At 36.8% G+C, this 25,251-nt stretch overlaps 2 protein-coding genes across 9 annotated transcripts in view; one reads left to right on the top strand and one right to left on the bottom strand.

The window, feature by feature from the left end:
- Positions 1-25,251, bottom strand: part of RALGPS1 (Ral GEF with PH domain and SH3 binding motif 1) — a 133,909-nt gene that overhangs the window by 62,195 nt on the left and 46,463 nt on the right. The window lies entirely within an intron of this gene.
- On the top strand, positions 308-23,637 carry ANGPTL2 (angiopoietin like 2). Its single transcript, XM_075056139.1, has 5 exons — positions 308-799; positions 9,918-10,774; positions 20,801-20,994; positions 21,234-21,504; positions 21,989-23,637. Exons 2-5 carry the CDS (start codon positions 9,967-9,969, stop codon positions 22,186-22,188), a joined length of 1,473 nt encoding a protein of 490 aa, XP_074912240.1. The 5' UTR covers positions 308-799; positions 9,918-9,966; the 3' UTR covers positions 22,189-23,637.

The raw sequence follows: 25,251 nt of genomic DNA, 5'->3' as shown, positions 1-25,251 counted from the left end.
CACAGCCCTGCCGCCGCTCCGGCTCGTGCCGCGAGCCAGAGCTCGTGACGGCCGACGACGGCGCCTCAGCGAGAGAAACGGCCGCGCCGAGCCGCCCCTCAGCGCGGCCAGCGCCGCGACCGCAGGGCCGACGGCGGAACCCGGCTCCCCTCGGCGCGGAGGGCGCGGAGCAGCGCCCGCCGCCGCCGCCGCCGCCCGGCCCCGCCCCCCGCCAGCCGTGAGGTCACCGCGCCCGGGCCCGGGCAGCCCCTCTGCCGGCGGTGGGGGGGGGGGGGGGAGCCCGAGGGCGCCTGCCGCTGGTGGATCCCCGGCGCTTGTGGGAGGAGGAAGGAAGGTCGTCCAACCAGAACGTGTCAGCTCGGTGCGGGCTCGCGTTTCTCTCCCCTACCGGGACGCAAGCCTGCCACAAAGGAGCTGAAGTTCAAGTAAGGCTGCCTCAGCCTCGCGCGGAGCGATGGACGCCAGGCTTTGAGAGGCGAGCGTCGAGCTCTGCCCGCTCCCCCGCGGAAGGTCTCCCCGCGCCTGGGGGCCGAGCCCGGGCAGCCAGGCTGCGAGAAGTCTTGAGGAAGAAAAAGGGAGAAAGAGAAAAGCAGGAATTGTGCGGAGCCCCTCGTTACTGCCTTCTCTAAGCCCGGCACGGCGCGCGGGGCTGCCCAGCTGCAGACGTCAGGTCACTGACGAGTTACGCTTGTGACACGACCAGCCAAGAGAGATGTCACGGCTCCTGCGGACGAGCTGTTCTGGAAACCGTCGGTGAGAGGACTGTAAAGGACCGAGGAAAGAAGCCAAAGGAGACGGGGTAAGCACGGATAGTACCGATGGATTGCGTTTAAAGCATGCAGCTGGTCTTGTCCGTCCAGGGTCCAAAGCCTGACTGCTTTGCAGAGCCAGCCAGCCGGACTCTGGCAGGAGCGAGTGTGTAAGCTTGTCAAAGTCGTTACCGCTCCCTAACAGAACGCAGCAAGCCTGGGCTTTTTTTTTTTTATTGGGGGAAAAAGAAAAAAAAAAAAGGGGGGGGGGGGGGGAAACATACTAAAATATGTCCGTAAAGATAGCTGAGACATTTTATGATGCTAGGCAGTGAAAAGCCTCCTTGCCATTATTTTCAAGAATATGAAATCTTTTTTTAATCTTATTTAATTCTACATGTAACTTTGGGCTTCACGCTTCCTCAAACTCACTGAAAATGCATATACTTTTCAACAGACTTTCTAGGACATACTAATTTCTGTGGTAACTTTTCTAAAGGACTACCTGTGTTAAAAATTATGAAATCTCCATTCAGTCTTTCTTACACTCATGTCTGATCAAGGAGATACAAAAGTTCCTGGAACTTCAATAGAGTCTATAAAATAAATATTTGAAAGATTTTTGTAAAAATGTCATTTAAAAAAAAGAGCCAAGCGTGTATGAATACCATTGTGTAAGCATTAAATATTTACTATATGATCTAACTACTATTTTTCATGGGCAAAATGAGTCACATTTATTAAAATGTGAATCTGTTTAAGGGCTGTTATGGACAATGTGCACGCACACATATGAGCACACACAGTATGAGCACTTTTTGGTAGTGATTGGATTAAGTGAAAATAAGGTGAGGCCACTGTTGAGGGAAGCAACAACAAAAGCAGTGCACTCTCTCAATAATTACATTCCACATCTATGACAGAACTTTAGTAAAGCACAAAGAACAATCCACAAACAACATGACTAAAATTCTTGGTAATCCAAAAAGAAAATTTGTAGTTCTTGTAATTAAAAAAAACCTATCTTTTGCCAAAACTTGAAAAAAGTTACATGGCAGCGAAAGATACATATTCTTTTGAAGTTTCTTGCAGCACTTCATAGTATTTCAAAACAAAAGTTCTCCAAGACCTAATTAAGATACTCTCACATTCTGAAGTGTTTCTTTAGTCATCCATTCCCCTCAGTGAAAAAAGTATTTCCTTTTAAGAATAATGAACTAGTGCTTGAACCAGAATTTCACCACAATTTTAAGTGGACAGAAAAGCTGAGTATAAAATGCATTATAATAAAAGTATCTAAGCAATTAATTGGTTTCTGTCAGTGTGGCACTGCTTACAATGGAATCAAATAACTAGTGGCAAGAAACCAAAAATCATTATTCCCCCCAGAAGTTTGGAGTTAAATTTTTTCAGCTTAGTTTTACATCATGTTTTCATAACTGAAACTGCATGCTATTATGTGTCAGCCCTTCCCTATCCCCTATTATATTTACTTTAAAACTTCAAACAAAACTTTAAAGCTTTTCCTAATACATGTGGCATGGATACTACTGTGCTATATTTTCACTGTGAATTGCCGTTTCCTTTTAACAAAACTGAAAAAAATCAGTGTTCAGGTTTTTCACAGCAGTAATCTTCATCTAAAAATGAAACTGCACGAGTTAATTCTAAAAGAAAACCTGTACCAGTGGAAGTCCCTCTCCTTAGAAAAAAGCAAAAATTAATAAATCACATTAAATATGAAGACTACCTGAAAAATTGAGAGGATGGATTAATATAATTCCATGCAACAGAATGTTTGGGAGAAGGAGTAAGAACAGAGCATGAGCTCTGAGAAGAGGGGCAGGGAGTAAGAAAGAAAGCAGCTTCAGAAAATTCATGCTTCTCTATCTTATCACAATGGTATTGTGAAATCCAGATCATATTACTGGCCTGGTGCCTGGAACATGCCAGCTAACTGTAAGTCCACAAACACTGACTATCAAAGGACTCTGCAGAAGCAAAAACTAATGTTTGTTAACAAAAAACAAAACCAAACCCTCTGATCTTTTCATAGTAGGATTTTACATTTTTGATACCCTTGCTCCATTTGCTTTTATAATCCAATTAAAATGTAAAACTGCACTAATCTAAAAACTCCTTTTAATACCAGACAAAAGTATTAAAGAAACAGTGAAGATTTGTTGCTAGTTTTTCATATTTCTTCTTTAGAATGAACAATTACCAAACTATGTATGAATTCACAATCAAATAAAATAGTTTATCTTTTCAAGAATAAATGCTGTAATAGCTAACACTATGCCTTTTGTGAACGTGCCTTCAATTATATGTCTAAAGGCTTGAGGAATATGCACAAAAGGTACCATAGCATGTAAGCTATGTAGGAAAAGCCATCCCAGCCCATCAAATGACTGCTAGCCTCATTATATTAGCTATGACCAGCACACAAGAGCTGATTAACCCACAGAACTGAATTTTGTAACAGAGTGATTTGTTTTGCTACGCTAAACTAATCTGTATGTAGGATATCACTGCTACTTTTTTCTTCTAAGTCAAACCAACCATACAGGGAAATGTCAGAAAGTATCAGTGTTGTGCAAAAAGTGTGTATCTCATCCTTCTTAGATATGTGTTTTTTCACCTATCCAGGTTATTTCTAAAAGGCTCTGAAGTATCAGTTTAATTACGGTGCATTCAATTCTGGCATGTTAGACCTGCACACACTCTTAACAATCCAACCTCTAGACTACAAACCCTTGAGTCAGAGCAATTTACAAGGATGGGAATAAATTGTGAGTGATTGTGACCTTGCCTATCCACTCTTTAATGAGATGAGTCATCTATTAAAATAAAAAATAAAAAAAAAAACCACAAGAAAATATGACACTGAAATAAAACCATATACAGAAAATAGAGTGAAATAATAAAACAGTAATCCCCCAAATTCTGGCATCAACTTTCTAAGGGATATAATACTCTGGGAGCCTTTTTAGGGAGGTTGAGTGACAATGATAGAAAATGGTGGCAGTTTGTTGTAAAAACAACAAATCATTATCCCAAAGATACAATGAATTAAATGAAGAATTCCTATTTTATTTTGACAGCTTACTGAGCACTCCTGCTTAAGTGTAAAAAGTTGCATAGGAGACCTACTCCTTCACCTTGTTTGCAATGATTATCATAACTGAAGCCCAAGAGAACTAAAAATGCCTCCTTAGTTCCTGAGCTGCAACATACAAGACACTAAAAATCTATTCTAACTTTTTGAAGTGAGAATTGCTGCTATCTTCATTATATACCAGGTTCTGATGTATTAGCTCCTCAAACCAAATTGGTAGTGGTTTTTTTAATTAGATTATCGTTGCAATAAGTTCAACTATACTGCAATTCAAATAGTTACTGAAGTCCGCAGAAATCCCCTTGTGTAACATCCTAGTTTTAGCACAGAAAATTGCCTTCTCTGTAAAGCAGTCTCCAAGGGTAGACACAGTGTCATGTATCACTTGTACAAGACCTGCGTTTACATAGCTCAGTGCATCACACTTTCATACCAACAGTCCTCTGGCTTAATAACAGTTTACTATATATAGAAAAACAAGAGTGGCAGCAAGAAGCAATTCTACGGCTTTTACCTACTGGGTTCTTCCATGCTTCTTATCTGTAGGAGTAACCCATACCAATACATTTAAGATACAAAATCTATATTCTGGTATGAAATCCAGGCAATTATTTTCCACATTTGTCTTAGTTAAGGTTTTCCACACAAGATTTACACAGATCATTATTTTGCTTTTATATTTCTTTAAAATGCTATAGTACAGGTGATGTCTTCCTTAAAAATCAAAACACTTCCTCCTTGAACTGACTTGTAATCCAAAGTAAAGCATAATAAAGTTCAGTGCTCAGCTACCATCCAGTGGTCTTCCTATAGTCTCAGCTCTTTTTTTTGCACAATACTGAAAAGTGTAGTTGCAAAAAGAACATAGTATAAACTCCCAGAGACAAGATGCCAGTCTCTCAGTGGCTGAAAGACTCAACATTGCAAAACCATTTTAGATCTAGATACAACAGTGTTGACAATATGTAATCAGGCTTTCATAAACTCCTTTCCTTCCAGAGTAATACTGCAAACATCTATTTTATGAACAAATTTCATCCAACAGAAACAGCCCTAGCATTGAAAGGCTACCGGTAGCATTTTCAAATAAGCTTAATGATACTTTATTATGTTATCACAAGTCATATTCTTCATCTGATGGAGACATACCTTCATTCTCTTTTATACACAAAAATCCCAAGGATAGGTAAAATATTTCATAAAACATGAAAGAGATAATTAATCAGTCTATTTTGTAAAAATTAGACCCTCTGAAGCATGACATCAGAACCAACAAATAATGAAAAAAGGTATACATGTTGGAATATCCACAATGAAATGTGTATTTTGTTATAAGTAGCTTAAAAAAAAAAAAAGATCATATGCTGACATTGCTACCTTTAATGCTTCCTTTTAAGGCAAGCTGATTAAAAAAAAAGTGAACATTTGCCAAACAGTAATACTTTGCACATAGAAATATTTTTAACCTTTATCATTACAGGATCACAATGGTGATTAAACTATAGGATGTGAAACACCTGTATAATTTTAAATGGTAAAATAGTCGAATCTTGTTGAAATATCACATGTAAATTTCAAGATATTCATAACAATCAAAAGGTAACATATTTTGACTAACCAAAAGTCCCATATAAGCATGACAGAGTACAGGACAGAAAAATATTTCAAAGCAAAGCCGAAGAAAGATTTTATTTACTTTTTCCCTTTAAGGGACAGGAAAAACATCAAATGCTGAAACATCCAATATCCCTTTCAGAAAGTTTATTTCCTCTTTTTTTCACCAGATCATGGGAACATCCTCAGTTGGGGAAACAATGAATGAGCAAAGAAACCAACTTATTATTACCTCCTTCCAGTTATATACACAGATAGGCCAACATTTGGTCTACAAACTGAAATTTTAACCAAAGTCCTTACGCTGGCTAGGAGTATGAAAAATACTAAGATTATAAGCCACACAACAGTGCCGCCAAAAGTTTTCATACAGATGCAGTTGAACACTGGCAAAAGACAAACAGAAAAAAAAATATTATTTTGCCTGAATAAAGTAATACATACTGCCAGGTAGGCTAAACATACACAAAATTGGGTTTAGGTGCATCTGCACTAGGGCAAGTTTGTCTCAACTCCCATGAAAAGTGCTTTTAGGAGTACACAAATCTTGAACAGCCACAATCTAGAAATGAAATTACTTAAATATTTTTTAATTAAAATGACACCTATCTTTCTTTTTAAGTGTGCTGCTTTCACTTCTCCTGTTTTTTGTTTGTATGCTTGTTTGCTGAAGTTTTGTCAGTGTGCACAAGGATAAAAGACAGACATGCTGTATTCCAGTCATTAAGAAAATTTGTACCAAACCTGAAAGCATGCTTTTCTATCATGTAGTTTTGTGCAATGGTGAGGTTGAAAAGTCTCCAGCCACCCAAGTGGAATTTTGCACTGGGGACAAATACGGCCCCAGTAATATCGTTCCCTCCCAGTCCACTGCAGAAGAGCTACTGGGAGAAGGGAAGAGGAAGAGGGGGGCCAAGCCAGAGAAACAGGAAGAACCAAGTGATCAGCAAGCAACGGCACTAGTTAAGTACGAAGAGTATGAGCTATTACTTGGCATAAGTGCAACAGAAGAAAACTGAAAGCTAGTGCGCTAGACATCAAATAAATAAGATCTTCCTTTCCCATGGGAAGGAATTCTGATGCCCTAGGAATCTGATGTTCTCCTACTCGAAAAGAAGAGGGAGATATTAAAAAGCATTAAGTCCTTCCTTAAAATTGTTTCTCTGGCTTCCCCCCCACACTTCCTCCAGCAACCTTTTTTTTCCCTGAAAGATTAATCATTGAGAATTGTTCAAACAAGCATGTTGGTTATGAACTTCATTTGAATCCAACTGCAGAAAAGAAGAAATGCCATTTATGTTATGTAGTCCATCACAATATGCCACAAATAGGCCTCATTCTGAACACTTTATTTTTTAGCTGAACAAATACAGACAATAAAAGACTTAAGAGATAACTTCATAAACAGACTCTGCAGGAAGAAGGACATCTGAAGACAGTATGGTTCTTGTTTCTATTTGTACAGGAGCATTCTCTTACCAATGTACTTTCCCTTCCAATGTTTTTTCTTATAGGAAGAACACCTTAGAAAAGGTGACATGCAGGCAAGATCATGAGAGAGAAGCATTTCAGCACAGTCTAATCATGCTGATGTCATTCACTGATGGCTTACCTTCTGCAAACAGTGGTCAAACACTGCAACAGGTTTCCTAGAGAGGTAGTCGACGCCCCATGCCTGTCAGTGTTTAAGAGGCATTTGGACAATGCCCTTAATACCAGGCTTTTAACTTGGTCAGCCCTGAATTGGTCAGGCAGTTGGACTACGTTATTGTTGTAGGTCCCTTCCAACAGAAATAGTCTATGCTATTTTATTGTGAAAGATGTTTGAACTGCTGTGTTAAGATGAGGCTGATGAACTCTGTTCCATTTTTTTCTTAAACAGTTCTTAAAAAAATTGGAGAAAAAAAAAATCGAACTGTTACGTGTTACTCTATTTCTTCAGCCTGGATGTGCACCCCAAATCCTGCACTCAGTTAAAGACATGAGATGCTGTAACAAAGACATAAGTGAACTCTGAAGAAAAAATCAGTTTCTTTTCAGTGGTCACAATAATTACAGTTTTTGATGGGGGAAAAAGGTATTTCAATTCAAACAGTGAAATAAAACCCATTTTACACCTATATGTAGGTGAGACATTTGCAAAAACAGTCCATCTGTGCACAAGTATGAGGCCTGGAAAACTGCCAGGGTTTCTAAGTGTGACCTGCTGTGCAAATGCTGATTATGCAAGTTAAAGCTGTCTGGGGTGAATTTATGTTCCCTGTTTTCCAGGGCTCCAAATAACATTCCTTTACTTACAGAAACCATGTCAAACTCCCAACTTTTATCTGACAAGTTTTCAAGATTCTTGACAAGTTCTGTAAAGCACAATTTCTTTTCGTTTGCAAAATGAAAATGAGTTTATTCCAAATAAGAAACTGAGGCAAAAATGTATATCCAAAAACTTTAAGAAGGATCAAGTCCTGGTCACTTTTGTTTGAATCATTTACAGAAGCATTTACAGAAACTTCTATGGTTTATTTCAAAACAACAGAAAAATGTGAATGACTGACAACCGTATCTCTTCTTAGTATGAATAACTATTTAAGCATGCATATCTATCATTGCCGTGATACTCCAAAAAAAATTTCTTAAAAGTCAGCAGCTGCCTAGGATCATAGAACAGTTCAGATTGGATGGGACCTCACCTTTGTCTTGCAAAGCATGGCTAATTTCAACATTAGATCAGGCTGCTCAGAGCCTTGCCTAAATCAAAACTTTATGTATTTCCAGGAATGGAGATTTCACCACCTCTTTTGGTGACTGCTCAGTCCTTGGTCACTGTCATTGTGAAATTCTTTTTTTCTAAAACCCAAAACGAATTTTTCCTGAGGCAATTTGTATCCATTGACCATTACACTGTCACTGTGCACTTCCAAAAAGAATCCATCTTCTCTAAAAACAGCCATTAAGTAGTTGAAGACAGCAGTCAAATGTCTCCTTCACTTTCTCTTCTGGTGGCTAAACAAACCTAGCTCTTTCTGCTGCCCCTCATACATCAGGTCTGCCAGCATCTACCTATCCATGTTGGTTGCGCTCAGCTGGACTCATGCCAGTTTCTCACAGCTGTTAGTACCATTTCACATCATTTAAAAAATTTCATTGTACTGAAGATGACCAGGCAGTAAGGTGACAGTTATTTAAACACTGAATAGTTATTCCACATGCAATGTTTTACATGCAAAGAAAAATATGATGGTAACATCACCTTGATTTAAAAAGTATCAAGCAGGCTTTATACACTGAAAAAGCTCCATACTGCCCCCTCCCCCTCATTTATTTTAACAAAAATAGGTTATATATACACATGCCTATTAAAATTCAACAACAAAAAGCTGTTAGAAATACACAATATCAAAGTGCTGTTCAAGCAGCTGATAAGAGAGTGATTTGTGATAAGGACATTCGTGGCAGTAGTGACAATCCTAAGCTCATGTTTCCAAGACAACTGTTGCCTATGAAGTTCTGGTATTGACTTAGTTTTTAAGAGATTGTGATGGCCTGAAATTTCCACCTTGGAATATGAATCTGCTCTGAGAACTAAGCGTAATTTCATCAAAAGGCTACTGTTGCAGTATGTCAATAAACACTACTAGCTAATTTTAATAGCTGGGGTCTTCTTTGTCCACCATGCACATATGCATGTGTTTCTCCCCTTCCAAGAAGAGACTATGAAGTGAAATGACCAGGCTGAACATAAAGACAATGTCCAGTGAGAGTCACGATATATATTTTAGTTGTAAATTCTACTAGTCTGGAAAACCAACAGATTTTACTGTCTGTGATAACTGGGCAGTAGAGTTCTTAATTTATTATTATTAAGGACTAATGTAGAGTAAGTTTTTACTTTTTTTTTTTTTTAAACTTTGAGGTTCAGTACTGCTGACTAAAGTAAAATTGTTACATTTCACCTAAGCTATATCTCCTGCAATACACATGCAGTTATAAAATACTGCAAATGAGCTAGTTGATATTTTTAGAACTTTTTAACAGCACATATTAACTTACATTCTGTTTACATTTATATTTGTAACTGTAAGAAATGAAAATGTAATTCATATTTAATTGGAAGCACCAATCTTGGAAAGTTTTGTGGTACTTGCCTAGAAGAAAGGACTCTTCAAATCCTGGTATTTATTACTTAGTTTCTTGTGGTTCTTGGCAGGCTTTAGACAAACTATCAGCTAGTAACTACGGTTCTGGCCATAGAATGATACTATTCCCCATGATGTCCCTTTCAGCCAACATAAGTTCATGCTGGGCAAGAAAAATATCTCATTTGTACACAGACATACTAGTTGCTATGCAATATTTTGTAAGTTTTAAAACAGATTATCAGTTGTAAGTTTGCATTGATTTCCTATTTGTTACTTACTGTTAAATTTATTTTAAAACAGAGTTTAAAAAGTTATTTGCAGAAGAATATTTGACCAGAACTAGAGGATCATGATGACAACAAGATTCATCTGTTTAACGCTAATAGCTGTTGTGGGAGCTACTGCAAGCAAAACACAGGAATTTGAAGGCAATGACGAGGAAGCAGAACAAGAATTCATTTATATGAACCGATATAAGCGTTCCAGTGACCCACAGGACAAATGCACTTACACCTTTATTGTACCTCAACAGAGAGTGACAGGTGCCATTTGTGTTAATTCTAAGGAGCCTGAAGTTCTACTTGAAAACAGGGTAAATAAACAAGAATTACAGTTACTTAACAATGAACTTCTTAAACAAAAGAGACAAATAGAAACTCTCCAGCAACTGGTAGAGGTGGATGGTGGGATTGTTAATGAGGTTAAACTCTTAAGAAAAGAGAGCAGAAATATGAATTCTCGTGTCACACAACTCTATATGCAGTTACTACATGAAATTATCCGAAAACGTGACAATGCCTTAGAACTTTCTCAGCTTGAGAATAAGATTTTGAACCAAACTGCAGATATGTTGCAGCTTGCAAACAAATACAAAGACTTAGAGCACAAGTACCAACATTTGATGTCAATTGCCAATAATCAGTCAATAATAATTGCCCAACTGGAAGAACACTGTCAAAGAATGCCATCCGTAAAGCCACTGCCACAAACTCCACAGCCACCAAATAAAGTGTACCAGCCTCCTACTTACAATCGCATTATTAACCAGATATCTACTAATGAGATTCAGAGTGATCAGAACTTAAAGGTTCTGCCACCTACCTTACCAACCATGCCTGCAGTTACTAGTATTCCAACTTCAACTGATAAACCATCTGGTAAGTAATATTATTGATATGTCTACATTAGTTTATGCTAATATGCAGTGGACAACATTTTCATTGTAATATCAAAAATGCAGACAGAATTTATTTATTTAGCAAAATAAATGCAAGTTAATTACTTTGAACTAACTGAGATTTCTTAGATCTGACGTTGTCTGTGTATCTATCTTGTGTATTTTTAATATACATGTTGTAGTACAAGCACAAAAAGAAAGCAAAAAAAATGACCTCTGAATGTCCAACAGATTCGGACACACTAGCCCGACAGAGTTTTCTCATGTTACTTTGCCAAGACCAACCCACCGTTTATATTACATGTATGAGATAAAGGAGCTGCAGAAAACTATTACTAATCAACCGTCAACCATCTAAATTTTATTTACCTGTGCCCAAGACCAAACTGCTAAAATTCATGACATCTGAAGGGGTTTGACACTTTTTGTGTAAAGATTTATGAAGTTATTACAACTTTGTTGATCTAGCATGTGATAATTTTTGTGCTTGTGTAACTCAGAAAGGAATACGTATCTGCTCTGTACCTCACACAGGGCACTTGCACTCTTAAGACATGAGCAAAGGGAAGCAAGTGGTGGAATAGTAAGGGATATTATACAGCCCTCATTAAGAGTCTTGGGAGTTCTGCCATAAGCAAGATTAGAGGCATCTGAAATCGCATTAGAGATCAATGGATCTACATGATAAAGAAATGACAGGTAAAGAATCCAGTTTCACCTATGGTCCCACATATTTAAAAAAAGTAGTTCAAGTATTAAGTGTCCCATACAAGAGAATTCTGTTCTTCAGTGTGTGGGCAACATGTACTTGCTTCAGAAAAAGATAGGGGACCCACAGACATCTGAAACTAAGGCTCATGAACTGCACTTAGAATATATTCCAAGACTATTGGTAACATTTTCCAAATGACATTGTCAAACTCTTAAGAATTATCAAATAATGCAACTGCCACATTTAAAAAAAAAAAAAAAAAAAAAAAAGACATTTCTCTATGGAAATATCCACAATGAAAGAAACCTGAGCAGGTGTTTCAGTCTAAACACAGTCTCTAAAACACTTTGCTACAAAGCAGTTATTTCACAATATTGCCAGAGATTAATCCACCAAAGCCTGCAGCTTGCATTGTGGCATGCAGAACCTCGGCCAAAAATATCATGATTCTAATGTTCTATGTTAATCAGGAGAAAATCGGGTCTACTACAATTTCTTTGGAGCAATACACTACAGGATGGCCTCTTCAGTAATTACATTTTGACTTTGATCTCAAAGTAGGTTCAAGCTTAGTACAGTATTTCCCTACCTTTCTGTAAGTGAAATGTCTTTCGAGTGTTCTTTTAAGACCTTTCCCCTTCCTCTTACACTCTTCTGAAAACTCATTAATTGGTCCACACCCTCCTCTTTAAGTACCCAAACTGGAGCTGAGGCTTCATCATCACATAGCAGAATAGAAAAGTTACTTCATGCGTATAGTACTTTTACAGCATTTTTGTTCTTTGCAAAGTAAAACATTGACTGATAACCAACTTGCAACCCTGTAGAACCCCTAGACCCTCACCTGAAGAAGTGCTGCTTATCCAGTTATTTTTCATGTTGGTCTCCAGAGATGCTTTCCAAAGTCCATGACTCTAAGATAAGATTTGACATCTGCTACTTCACCCCTATCTATATAACTAACCAGAAAAAGAAGTCTCACATTTCTGCTGCACAAATCCATTATAATATTATTTTCCCTCCTTATTTTCTTGTTTGCAGCAGTTTTGATTTGTTCAAGCAAATTTCCAGCAACTGAAGTTAAACTATTTAACCTTTCACTTCTAGGGTATCTTCCTCCCCTCTCCCCACCTTTCTTTTGGGGCAAGGAACATTTAGTACCTTTTTCTCATCCTCCAGAATGTTCTTCACTCACAAAGCACATCTCAAACAAAATCCCTTTCCACAATTAATGCTGTAAATGATGGTTCAGCCAGGTGTCTAGAATGAACTATGAAAAACCCACAAAAACACATCCCTTGCCCCCCATACCCACAACCGACATGCCACAAACCAAACAAAACTCACCACCACCACAACTGCCCAGCCACTGGAAAAAAATCCACCTATATTTTATCCAATCCTTTCTGTACTGTGTCTTGAGTTCTCAACCTTTGCCAAAGCTCCTGGCTGTACTAACCATGTGATCCTAGCCAAACTGTGCAATGAAAACTGAAGCAAAATGGAAGAAAAATATTAAATGCCTTCTCAGTTTAATCTGTTGACAGCTCTCCTTCCTCACAAAGTAGCAGACTAGTATTTTCCCTTGATCACAGACTTAGTACAGTCTTACTACTCACAGTAGCTTTATTTCATTTTGTACATTTTGTCCACACTTGTTTTGGGGGGTTTGTTGTTGTTGTTGTTTTGTTAAAAACAAATAAACAAACCAACCCCACGAACAACCAGCCATGCCTAATACTTTGAGCTAGCATCTACTTAATCTGAGCTTTCTTCATGTTTTCAAAGCTACTGGAAAGGTCATGATTTAGCCAGGTCAGTTTCTTACCATTTTCCCGAGCCGCCTTCTACAATAGCAAAATCTATTGCAGTGTCCTCAGAGACTCTTTAACAAACTTGTAAACTCTTCTCTTGGACTGTCTAAAGCATTTTCTCTGCACATTCTCTGAATTTGCTGACGTCTATTGTATTTAAGTTCATTTTCTTTGTTTTGCTTTTCACTTTCCTTTCCTAAGAACTGTGGCCTCCATTACTTCATGATCAAGATCACCTACACTGCTTTCCATTTCACATTTTCAATCAGTTCTTCCCTACTTACTAGGATCAAATGTAATCTATCCCATGTTTTTTTGCTTTCTCTATTTTAGATATCTATGAAAAACCTATCCCTAACAGATTCCAAAAGCTTGCTATATATTTTTTATCTGCTGTATTCTTCTCCCAACAGATACAGTTGCAAGTTGGTAACTCACTGGAAGAGGCAGGCAACAAGTATCAAAAACCAAACAACATTTAAGTTACTTATGCACATAAACTGCAGAGAAAGTGAGGCTTAAGTTACTTCACTGTTTTAAACCAAATCTCATTTCCCTTTGATTTGTACTAATGATTTTAAATTAATTAAAAGCTACAAGGATCCAAGCTTCCTGTTCCCCATTAAGCACTATGGATGATTACTGAGTCTCACCAAATCCATAAAAGGCATATATAAGAGCTTGGAATATGACATCTCATTCCGTGAAACATTGTGCAGTGTGAAAGTATCAGTGCAAAGCAGAATTAGGTGAAACTCTAATTCATAAGAGCAATTACATGGACCTGTTGGAGCAGGTCCAGAGGGGGGCCATGAAGATGATCAGGGGGCTGGAGCACTTCTCCTGTGAGGACAGGCTGAGAGAGTTGGGGTTGTTCAGCCTGGAGAAGAGAAGGCTCCAGGGAGACCTTATAGTGCCCTTTATAATATTTAAAGGGGGGTGGGGCTGAAAAGAAAGATGGGGACAGACTTTTTAGTAGGGCCTGTAGTGATAGGACAAGGGGTAATGGTTTTGAACTAAAGGAAGGTAGGTTCAGACTAGATATAAGGAAGAAATTATTTTTAACAACGAGGGTGGTGAGACAGTGGCACAGGTTGCCCAGAGAGGTGGTAGATGCCCCATCCTTGGAAACATTCAAGTTCAGGCTGGACGGGGCTCTGATCAACCTGATCTAGTTGAAGATGTCCCTGCTTATTGCAGGGGGGTGTGGACTAGACGACCTTTAAAGGTCCCTTCCAACCCAAACCATTCTATGATTCTAATCCTAGCCCCCTTCCCTTTTCTTTTTTTTAAATTACACATGAAAAAAAAAAAAATTGAGAAAATATTTTGTTTAGTACAACTTAATTGTTTGAGTTAAGGTCAAGAAATAAAATATGATTAGAGAAGTTTTTAAAGAATCCGAACAGAATTAATGACTGCGGAAGACAGAAATTTAGGAGATGCAAGACAAAAAGACAGGGTTGGGAGAGTAATCATGTGGTTTGGGTTAGCAAAATCACAGACACAATTTTAAAAACTTATTTCACATTCTTCAACTTGGCAAAGGTGGGTGCAAGTCCAAAGCAATACAATACACCTCACACAATCGGTTATCAAAACCTATTCTGGTCTTTACAGTAAACATAAATGTGTGGTCTCTTCATTATACAGCTCTGTCTTCATCCTATACATCCAATACTACAAAAGTATTTTTGCAGCTAAATACGTTTGTGCCAGTGAACAGGTACTGTGCAGGTTACAAAGGTACTATTTCTCAAAGGCCTGCTTGACTCCCTAGAGGTGATTTTATCAAAACTACCTATCTGAAAGTCAGGATGCTCTCACTTTTTCAAGGGAAGATAAGATGACCATTGTTTGTAAAGCATACTCATACTTCAGAAGGAAGATTTACATTTTATTATTATAAAAACACTAATTACCAGACAGATGTATCTAGTAAAAGAACCGTCCTTTTCTCCTAACAGCAGCACATACACTATAGAGAAATTTTACACAATTGCTCCCCATTTTTTTTTTTTAAAAAGGAGGCAATATCTGTTATTGCTGGCCAACCAATAATATGACTGGAACAGTCACATTTACCTCAGTCACAAAACAGCAATCTGAATTGGAGAGCATAAGAACTGCCACAGAAATGAATTTAACCAACTTGAGAGTTCTACACACATCACTTACCATAAAATAAAGTGCTCATCTTTTTTCTACATGAATACTTTTGAAACAACCTACTTCTTAAGTTACTTATAATTTAAAATCTTCAGAGCAGTGACCCTTTCTGTAATGACTTTATGCAATCCTAGGACACTAGACTCCTATGCCTACACTCAGAGGAAGGTACTTCAGAACAAAACATTATTATGACTATGATCTAAAACAAGACAGTCATTTAGAACTATTTCCCTGTCATGTCTGAAGTATCTTTCCCTACCTGCTATTGTAATTTACTGTGTAGTGTGATTTAAATGTACAACTGAATATTTTCTCCTTATTCACAAAAGTAATCCAAAACAACTAGCCAAGTAACAAAAAATAGTGTGTCAGATTTAAGAGGTAAGGTATAGAAGAATAGCTAGCGTCTTGTTAAAAATTTATTAGGAATATTTGAAGCATTGGATATTTCAACAGAGACATCATAGTCTATTGCCTCCCAGATGACAAAAGCTGATGACTGCATAACAACATTGGCAGTAAATCATAAAAACGTGATGTAGATAAATTAAAGAACCTCAGTCTCATGGTGAAATGTTCTAGAGAAAAGAAACTGAAAGAATGCATTGTAAAATGTGGGCATCATCACTGGATATAAAGTAATTTTAGAGATACACACTCTGTAACAGACAAGTTAATTTCTCTGGAAGGACTAGTGTCATGCTTTGATCCATGCATTTCCCAGAAAGTCTTATTTTATGAGGCACACAAAACACCCCAACGTTCCTGTTGCTGGTTCTTTGCAAAAATAAAGGAAAATGTAAAAAATACTTGGTTTTGATTCTGAGTAGAAGAATTTGCAATTTTATCCATAAATAGTTTGCTGCAAATTCTTATTTCTGCATTCTTGTTTCCCACTCATGCCCCAAAGAATAAGTTAGGTAAGTTTAATTCTGTCTGCAAAACTGAACATGTACACAACACTGAAATTCTACAGAAAAAATAACAACAACAACAAAATCAGTAAATAGCCAGTAAGTCACCTAAAGTCAACAACAGAGATTGTTCAAAATAACTACAATTGTATTTTACTCCATTCTATTAAGGAAAATATGAATTCCAAGTAAAATTTCTATAGTCTTATTTAGGAACATTGCTCCTTAAACTTGCATGAAAGAGCTAAAAGCCTAATAAAAGACTTCAGGATGAAATAGTTTAGCTGTGACACTAACAACAACTCCTTTCTTGGAGTTATTACCCAGAGGTTTGGGGTGGGATGTAGGGCTATGACTCACCAAACCCCAACTACTTTACGCATTAATGCTTAACAACTACAAGTTTTAATATGCCCGTACAAAAAAGCAGATGTGGTTTATCTACAATGAGTGTTAGTTTATAACATCAAAAAGTTTAGCCCACGGTGTAAATAATTAAACTAGATCTGAAAAAACAATTTACTAGAGTGCAGAATTCTACACACAACGGGACAAACACTATTATGTGAAGCACTGCTACATTTGCTGTATAAAACAGACTTACATGAGTAGCTTATCAAAAAACTCTTGCTTTGTATACATTTGCTAGTGCAACATTGGAAGATGACTAAACACAAGACAAATGGAAGTTGAATGTGAAAACTGAATTAATTTGATTCATCATCCTTACCCAACAATCTTTTTCTGGGAACAAAACATTTAGTAGCCAGTTATATCAATTACGAAATGCATGTTTTCTTGTGCAATTGTTATAGAAGGCATTATTCCTAGGAAAACATGCACACCAACCAGTTTATTATACTCTACCAGATAAAACCTTTAGGTAAACATTTTAAATCCATGCTGCATTATAAAAAATAAAGTTAAATAGTTAAATAATAAACAGCAAACAGTAATGCTAAGGTCAATGCAGTATTAACATATAGTGTATTGCTAATTTTATATGGTCACAGAGTTTCAAAAAAGGCGTTAGTAGTATACAAAAATGAACATACAGACAATATATATTCATACTGATAATTATGCCTTAATGAAGCAGATGGTTTAAACTTATATACCCTTTAGGTGAAGTAACGCAGATTTTGTACCATCAAGTAAAATCTTTGGATAGGAGTAGTGGACAAAATTCAAGTAAGAAATGCTGAAGTGTAATCTGAAAGACAGATTATTTAAACAGGGCACAGAAATATTAGACCAAAATATATATGTGAGGCTAAGCCAAACATATATATGCTTCTAAACAAATATTACCACTTAAACAAAACAAAACCAAACCCCCAAAACCTAAAGAGACAAAAGCAAACAAACAAAAACAAACAAACAAAATTTCCAAGAACTAGATAGTTGGGGGGGTTAGCAAGATTTGATATAATAGCCAATCAGAAACTTGGAGACACAAATGACACAAAATAGCAGAATATTGTAACACCAATGCATAAACTAGAAGTGTTAACTGAAAGGTAAAATGTTTTCAAGTACCATAGAGACTATTTAAAGATACCCTACTGGAAATTCAGACCTATCCATCCATCCAAAAATAAAAGACTTTGAGAAGACCAGCAAATCTTGTCATGGCTAAGCAGCGTGGTAAAAGAGCAGTATTGTAAGAAAAGACAACATCATTCAAAGCACTAAAGCCATGTACAAATCAGGAAATAAGAAAAGAACATAGAGAGTCAGGTTAAATATAAAGACACATTAAAATCTTAAGAACGACTTGCAAAAGGAAAAAAAGGCATAATAAATCTGATTTCTAACACATCAGGAACAGGAAGCGTAACTAGAAGTTTATAGGGAAAGATAAAAAGATATATTCAGAGAAATTAAGGCAACAGTAGAAAATCTAAATTAATTTTGATATGAGTATTCATTGAGGGGACACTTTGAGGTTCCTGTGTTGACTAGGTTAATGGCAAAGAGGATACTCTGCAGGATTTATCTCAAACTGAAATGTTGGTAGAAGAGGTTATAAAGCCAATGAAAGAAGTGAATACTAACAAACTGCAAAGAGTAAAGCACATTCCCCAAGAGTTCTAAAGGAAACTGAATACAAAACAATTAACTACTGTGTAGTCTCTCACCAAAAATTGCCTTAGTATGTGAGGAATGAGAGGTGGCAAATGTGACACTGAAAAAAAATGCAAAAATCCACTAATTGATAGAAAATATGCTAAGAACAGTATAACAAGCAGTAAACAAATCTGAATTACGTACCATCATCCAATCACCCTGAATAAGAATCAACTTGGGTTTTGTAATACCAATTTGGTATCACTTTTAGAGATATTTGAAGGGCTCAGTGCCTGTGCAGATGGAGTTCTGGTTGATATACAGTCCCTGTGTATTTCCAGAAAGCACTGAACAGGTTTCTTACTAAAGGTGTTTAAATAAAGCTGCTACAAAGAGCCTCACATAAATAAATGATAAAAATCCCTTAATCATTAAGAATTTTTTTCATGAGGCAGAGTTAACCATGGTGTCTTACAGAGATCTGTGCTGGGACCAGTTGTCTTCAGTATGTTCCCTTTCATTTCTGACAGCAGATGACAAATCTTAGACTAAACACCTTAGTCAAAATTTTGGAAAGTTTAGTATCTGACGAAAAAACACCTGTCATGGAAAAGTAGTAGCAAACTCTGCTTTGAAGTATTTATAATAGTTTATGTTCATCTTAAAGCACTTTCAGAGAAAAGAATCATGTACCGTAGAGCACTGTTGCCACGGGGCCTAGAAAGAAACTTCAAGATTAGAAAGCTGTAAACACTACATCATATACTGTTATGTATTTATTTTTATGAAGACAAGATCAAAGATCTGTGGTTGACTATTTTAGGAGTTTCTTCAATAATTACTTTGAACAGACAAGTTCTTTTTTTGTTTTTAGGAAGTGCCACTACGTACACATTGTGATAAAATAAACAAAAGCAATTTAAATTACCAGCATTCATTACATTTATCTTCTTCAACCTCTCATAATAAGCCGTGCAACTGTGCCACTGAATACTGCATCTACATCTAAATTGCCAGAAATCTGAACAGTTAGACGCAACAGAAATGTAGAAGGGGCTTAGAAGCAGCACTCCTAGTATGTGAATATGACTAAGGAAACAAGGACAACACAGCATGGCCACAGACCAACAACTTGGATTGCCTCTTGGTACACTGATTTTTTGATTAACTAGTTAAAAAGACCCCAAAACCCCCAACCTCCCACAACACCAAGGTTGTTTCTATAAAACTAATTTATTACTAACTCATTTACTGAGTACAAGGGTAGCACTACCATTACCACTGTTGGACAGTGAATTATGAAAAAGGGTAGATGAACTGAAATAATTTACAAGAGAAATTACTCTTGGTAGCAACATATGCTTCATTAAGACTCCTCACGAGAAGATCTGACAAGCCTTCCTCCTTCAGTGTTTGTGTGTGGGGTAAAAATCAATCAAGGGTCTCTAATACTGAGGATTCTTGTTGACTTCACTCTTCTGCTTCGGCAGCGAAGCAGCTGGGGGAGACTATCTGCAGATATCAACACAGACTCCTAAATCTTTTATATCTAAATTTCTCAGACTCATAAAAAGGGAATCTAACTATCTTCCCATTGGATAAAATTTCTTTAAAAATCATTAATGTAAGATACTTTCAAAAAGAGTAAGCTTTTTATGGGCTCTACTAAACTCAAGGAAAAAAATGCATTCTCCTGAAAACAGGAGAGCATTATCTGTAATTCCTGTGAATATGAAGTATTTTATCTTCTCATTTATCTAAAATTTCTCTCACTATGTAAGCAGGCACTCCATCTTACAAATCTTACATTTCTATTTTGTGTTGTCATTTATTAAGGTGGCAACAGTAACACCTACATTCTTAATTTATGTTGCTGGTTCCATTGTTAATGTCCATACCAATGACATTTTGGAGGATCTAAAAAGCTGAATTTCTCAGAGACAGAAACAAAGTCAAACTTACCATTTTGATTTCTAAAGGAAATTATTAATATTAATTAATTAATATTAATACTTATCCATGGAGTCATTTATATTTAGTTTCTTTGAAGATATAATCAATGTTTTAAGTGCAGCTGCTTTTAACTAACTAACTAAATCTACCTTTATCACTAATTCATTGTGAAATGTTCTGGAAATAAAAGTTACAACAAATGAATCTGTTTGAAAACACTTAGTGGACACCGTACCTTCAATAAGAGGAAAAACAAACGCACTATTCAGCAAAAGCAAATCTACTGTAAAAAGCTACCAATTCAAATACTGCCTTGCATTAAAGATATGCTCAACTGCCTTTTGATGCAGAGTCCTTCTGTTTTGACACAGGGCCCTGGAGAGACTGTCTACAAGCATTAGAAGATGGCCATGATACAAGCTCCATCTATCTTGTAAAACCAGAAAACACAAACCAGCTTATGCAGGTCTGGTGTGATCAACGGCATGACCCTGGTGGCTGGACAGTCATTCAGAGACGGCTGGATGGATCTGTCAACTTTTTCAGGAACTGGGAGACATACAAGGTTAGGACAAGTGAGCAGTTTAATGTCTTCTACCCTCTAAAAATTATTGGTAAAGTTAATTTAAAGGGTGATTTTAGAGTCTGGCCAACAGCTTACTTGAAAAGGAACTTGTGTGTTCCACACAAGAAGAGGAAGTCTCTATAAAATAAATTACTGTGGTTTTCTACTTAAGAATACACTCAGATTTACCACTAAAACAGATGCACAATATTAACATGCTTCTCTTGCTTCCTTTACAGCAAGGATTCGGTAATATAGATGGAGAATATTGGCTTGGACTAGAAAATATTTATTGGTTAACAAATCAAGGCAACTACAAACTGCTCATAACAATGGAAGACTGGTCAGGTCGAAAAGTATTTGCTGAGTATGCTAGCTTCAGACTGGAGCCAGAGAGCGAATATTACAAGTTGAGACTGGGACGCTACAATGGCAATGCAGGAGATTCTTTCACTTGGCACAATGGTAAACAGTTCACCACGCTGGACCGGGACCATGATGTATACACAGGTACAAGGTCCCTTTCAGTTGCCTTGCTTTTTTTGCCCCCCCCCCCCCCGTTTTTTTTTTTCCCTTCTTTTTTAAAAAGGAAAAATACTTATAGTCAAACACAAAAAAAGAAATTGCATTTTTAGAGATTTGTCAGTTAGTACCTTATGAAGCACAAACTGATGTGTCAACCCTTATATGTACTAACACTGAAACAAAATTTCTCATTGAAATATTTATCATTTCTGTAAAATATGCTATGGGAAGTTATTTGAGACAGTAATGCAAACAAATTTTCCAGCAAGGGAGAGTAACACTACTGAGTCTATCTGTAGAACCTAACTACAGAGCTGGTTCCTGAAGAAGCCTAAATTCACCTTGTACCACATAATATCTACATGTATAAACACACAGTTTAAAAAAAAAAAGTTTTGTGCTTAGCTTGCTTGCTTGCTGTAAGATTTTTCATTTACTCCTAAGACTGAATTGGAGCTTTCTTTTGCAGGTAATTGTGCTCATTACCAGAAGGGAGGATGGTGGTACAATGCATGTGCTCATTCAAATCTCAATGGAGTTTGGTATCGTGGAGGACACTACCGCAGTCGATATCAGGATGGTGTATACTGGGCTGAATTCCGGGGGGGATCATATTCACTGAAGAAAGTTGTTATGATGATAAGACCTAACCCCAACACATTCCACTGAAATAATTCTCTTGGTTTGCTGTCTTATTCTAAAAATCATGTAAAGCTATGATGTTATTACCTGGAATTATCTTTTCAGAAATGAGGAATGTAAGATATTGTACATTTATTGCTAACATGTGAGGGCTTGTATATTATATTTTCAAGAATCATTCCAGGGAAAAAAAGCTGAAGAAAAAAAAGGAACTGAAATGACCTAACATTCAGAACACCTCTTGATACTCAAAGCAGTTATATTAAGCCTTTTAGAACTGGCAGTTTAGATGGACTGTAGATAAACTTTCCGGTTTTTATTCCCTGTAAATTAAGTTTGGATGGTAAAAATACTGCCACAACATTTAAATATTTTTGTATGTTATATTATGTATAAATATTCTCAAATACAGGAAATATTACAAACTGTACAGCAAGAGTTTTATTATTATTATTATGAGCAATCATTTGACACAGGAAATTGTATCCTTTGAACTGTGTAGCTGGGATATGTACATTAGTGTGATTATTCTGATTTAATCTTTGTTAACTGCCATGAATAAAGGTAGTACTATATAATTTGATTTTGAGAGCAGATACTCAAAACATTACTGTCGTGATAAATCCAGCCTTTCCCCTTCACTTTGAGCATTTTTAATAATCTGCTCCTATAAATTAGAATTCACATTTGATTCAAATATTTTAGATTAAAAACCCTAATGATTTTTCTTACCAAAATGAAGTAGCTACCTGCATATGGAAATTAATCCAGATTTACAACAGATGTAACATGCTGTATAGCCAACATGTTATACTATGCAACAACTGTCACAGTATTTTGTACCTGACTTCAGTCATTACCTGCTGTGTAGCCTCTGTAATCAGAAATGGCTGGATATAAATTAAAGGGACTATCCAACTTTGCAGGCAAATGATGGATACCAATATATAAGCTATTTAATATCCTTAGCCAGTAGATGAAAATTATATAAAGAAGTTACCTGTAGCCAAGAGAAGTTATATTTACCATATTTCACAATTATAACATATTACTGTCAAATTATTAAACAGATTTACTCATCTATATTTAGAGGTCAGTCACAACTATGAAACACAGACTGGAATAATTCTAATATTCTTCTGAGACAGGTTTCTAGAACAGATTGTTATAACACCCATTTCAAAACAGCAGCTACTATGAAAAATATAAGAATGCATATAAGAGGGAGAGCAAAAGCCTCTAGAAGTTCAATTTTTTTTCAGTAAGCCTATATGATACTTACTGTGCATTTGTGTGCACATGCTTGCACACTTTTTCCCTTATTACCTCATCACTTCTTTACAACAGTATGATGTGCATTAAACTGATGTGTGATGTAGCATGTGTTGTATATAACTGAAAGTAGGGTTATTAATATATTAGATTACCCCTGTAATATTGTAATCCTTTAATAAAGCAACAAATGTTATTTTGACACGTTCAGATTTCATCCTGTTTTAGTTCAGATTACTCATAGCAAAGAAGAGATATACTTAATGTCACACAACTCTGCCTCATGACACAAATCAACTCTTATACACAACTACTATTAATGTGTGTGAAGTGTCTAAATATTGCAACATCAAAAGCAAAGCAATTTTCAGCTGAGAAAAACACTGAATTTCTACACATCCCAAGGGGGAAGAACTTTTTGTAGGTCATATGAAAACACCAAAATTTTCAAAAAATTTTCAAACTTTATCTTCCACTGGTTTATCTACTGGACTTGAGAAAACAATTAAGTTTTAGGTAAGAAATATTAAATGCATCTGCTGGCTCTAGAGCCTGGCCACAATGCTCTAACAGTTAGGATTGTAGGATTAAGGCAGTAAAATTCCTGCTGATATCTACAACTAACCACAAGTTTTGTTAGAACAAAATGCACACACAGTGACGCCTACCTTAAAAGAGTCACTTATGAGTTCTTCAATGTGCATGGTGTGTATGTATGCACATTCAACTTATTACATGTCTATAACTAAATAATCAAAACTTCCTGAAGATACTTTAGCATAGCAATATCCTTAGGTCACATTCATTCTCCACCCTTTTCTTGCACTTCTTTGGTAACATGCTACCACGGCATATCCAGGTACAGTACAACACATAATCCATGGAGTAAGATACAGGGGCAGAAAAAAAAATATTTTAGCCATATGTGTCTTAGTCTGGAAGAACTTCATGCTACTGGTAACCACTCTGGAGTGTTTGCCCACTTTTAAAACATGGATCACTATGAACACTACCTCCCTGCACTCACAGGTCGCATGAAAAGGATTGTCAGAAGCTGTATGAAGATCGCAAATTCAAGATACTCTTCCAAGTGCTTGGCGTGGTGAAGGAATGCATAGAACTTCAGGTATCCATTGTGCAGATCTCAAGAATAGGGCATTCCCTGGAAAAGCTATTACAGGTGCTTTTCTGTAGCAGGAGTTATGGCTACAGATAGACCTCCGTAGTATACACTCATGAGAGGCTTTAAACCCATGTCCAGGTTGACAATCTTTTGTTAAAATAACCGTATTTCTTAACCTTTCCACCTAAAAGGTGAGTGATTTACCTAGAGTCTTGTCCATGAAATTAAAAATAGATAGTGCACAAAAGTCAGTGTACAATGACCTGGAGATACCATGTCTGAGAAAAGAACTTAGGCAAGCTAAGTTCTTAAATGAGATTAACTGTGCCACACCCCTCCTCCCTGGAAATGAATATGAGGAAGAAAAAGCCTTTTAAAGAATGCTTGGTCATAGGGACTTCACTTTCCCCCACACTTTCAGCTAATATGATACCACTCACAGATGCTATTTTCAATGAAAGATGAAGGACAGACCATATAATGGTGAGCTTGAATAGTTAACCTGTAAGGAAAATAAGCATGAGATTAAAATACCACTGAGAAACACAGACAATAGCTAGAGGAAAACTGCAACTAGCATCATAAGAAATCATCAAATTCTCATCTAAAGATGGGTGAAGGATAGACATAGCTGTAGGGTGGACCCAAACCAAAGTAACAAAAAAATCTCTGGTCTACTTTACACAGAAATTTTA

Source organism: Buteo buteo, chromosome 23 (genome assembly GCF_964188355.1).
Source record: "Buteo buteo chromosome 23, bButBut1.hap1.1, whole genome shotgun sequence".
NCBI lineage: Eukaryota > Metazoa > Chordata > Aves > Accipitriformes > Accipitridae > Buteo > Buteo buteo.
Note: the sequence above shows the minus strand (reverse complement) of the source record. Positions and strands in the feature narration are given on the sequence as shown.

Excerpts from the sequence above, each read along its gene's own strand:
- ANGPTL2 (XM_075056139.1), top strand. The coding sequence starts at position 9,967 with ATGATGACAACAAGATTCATCTGTTTAACGCTAATAGCTGTTGTGGGA. Across the intron at positions 10,775-20,800 it reads TTCAACTGATAAACCATCTG|GGCCCTGGAGAGACTGTCTA; the intron begins GTAAGTAATATT and ends GTTTTGACACAG. Across the intron at positions 20,995-21,233 it reads GGAACTGGGAGACATACAAG|CAAGGATTCGGTAATATAGA; the intron begins GTTAGGACAAGT and ends CTTCCTTTACAG.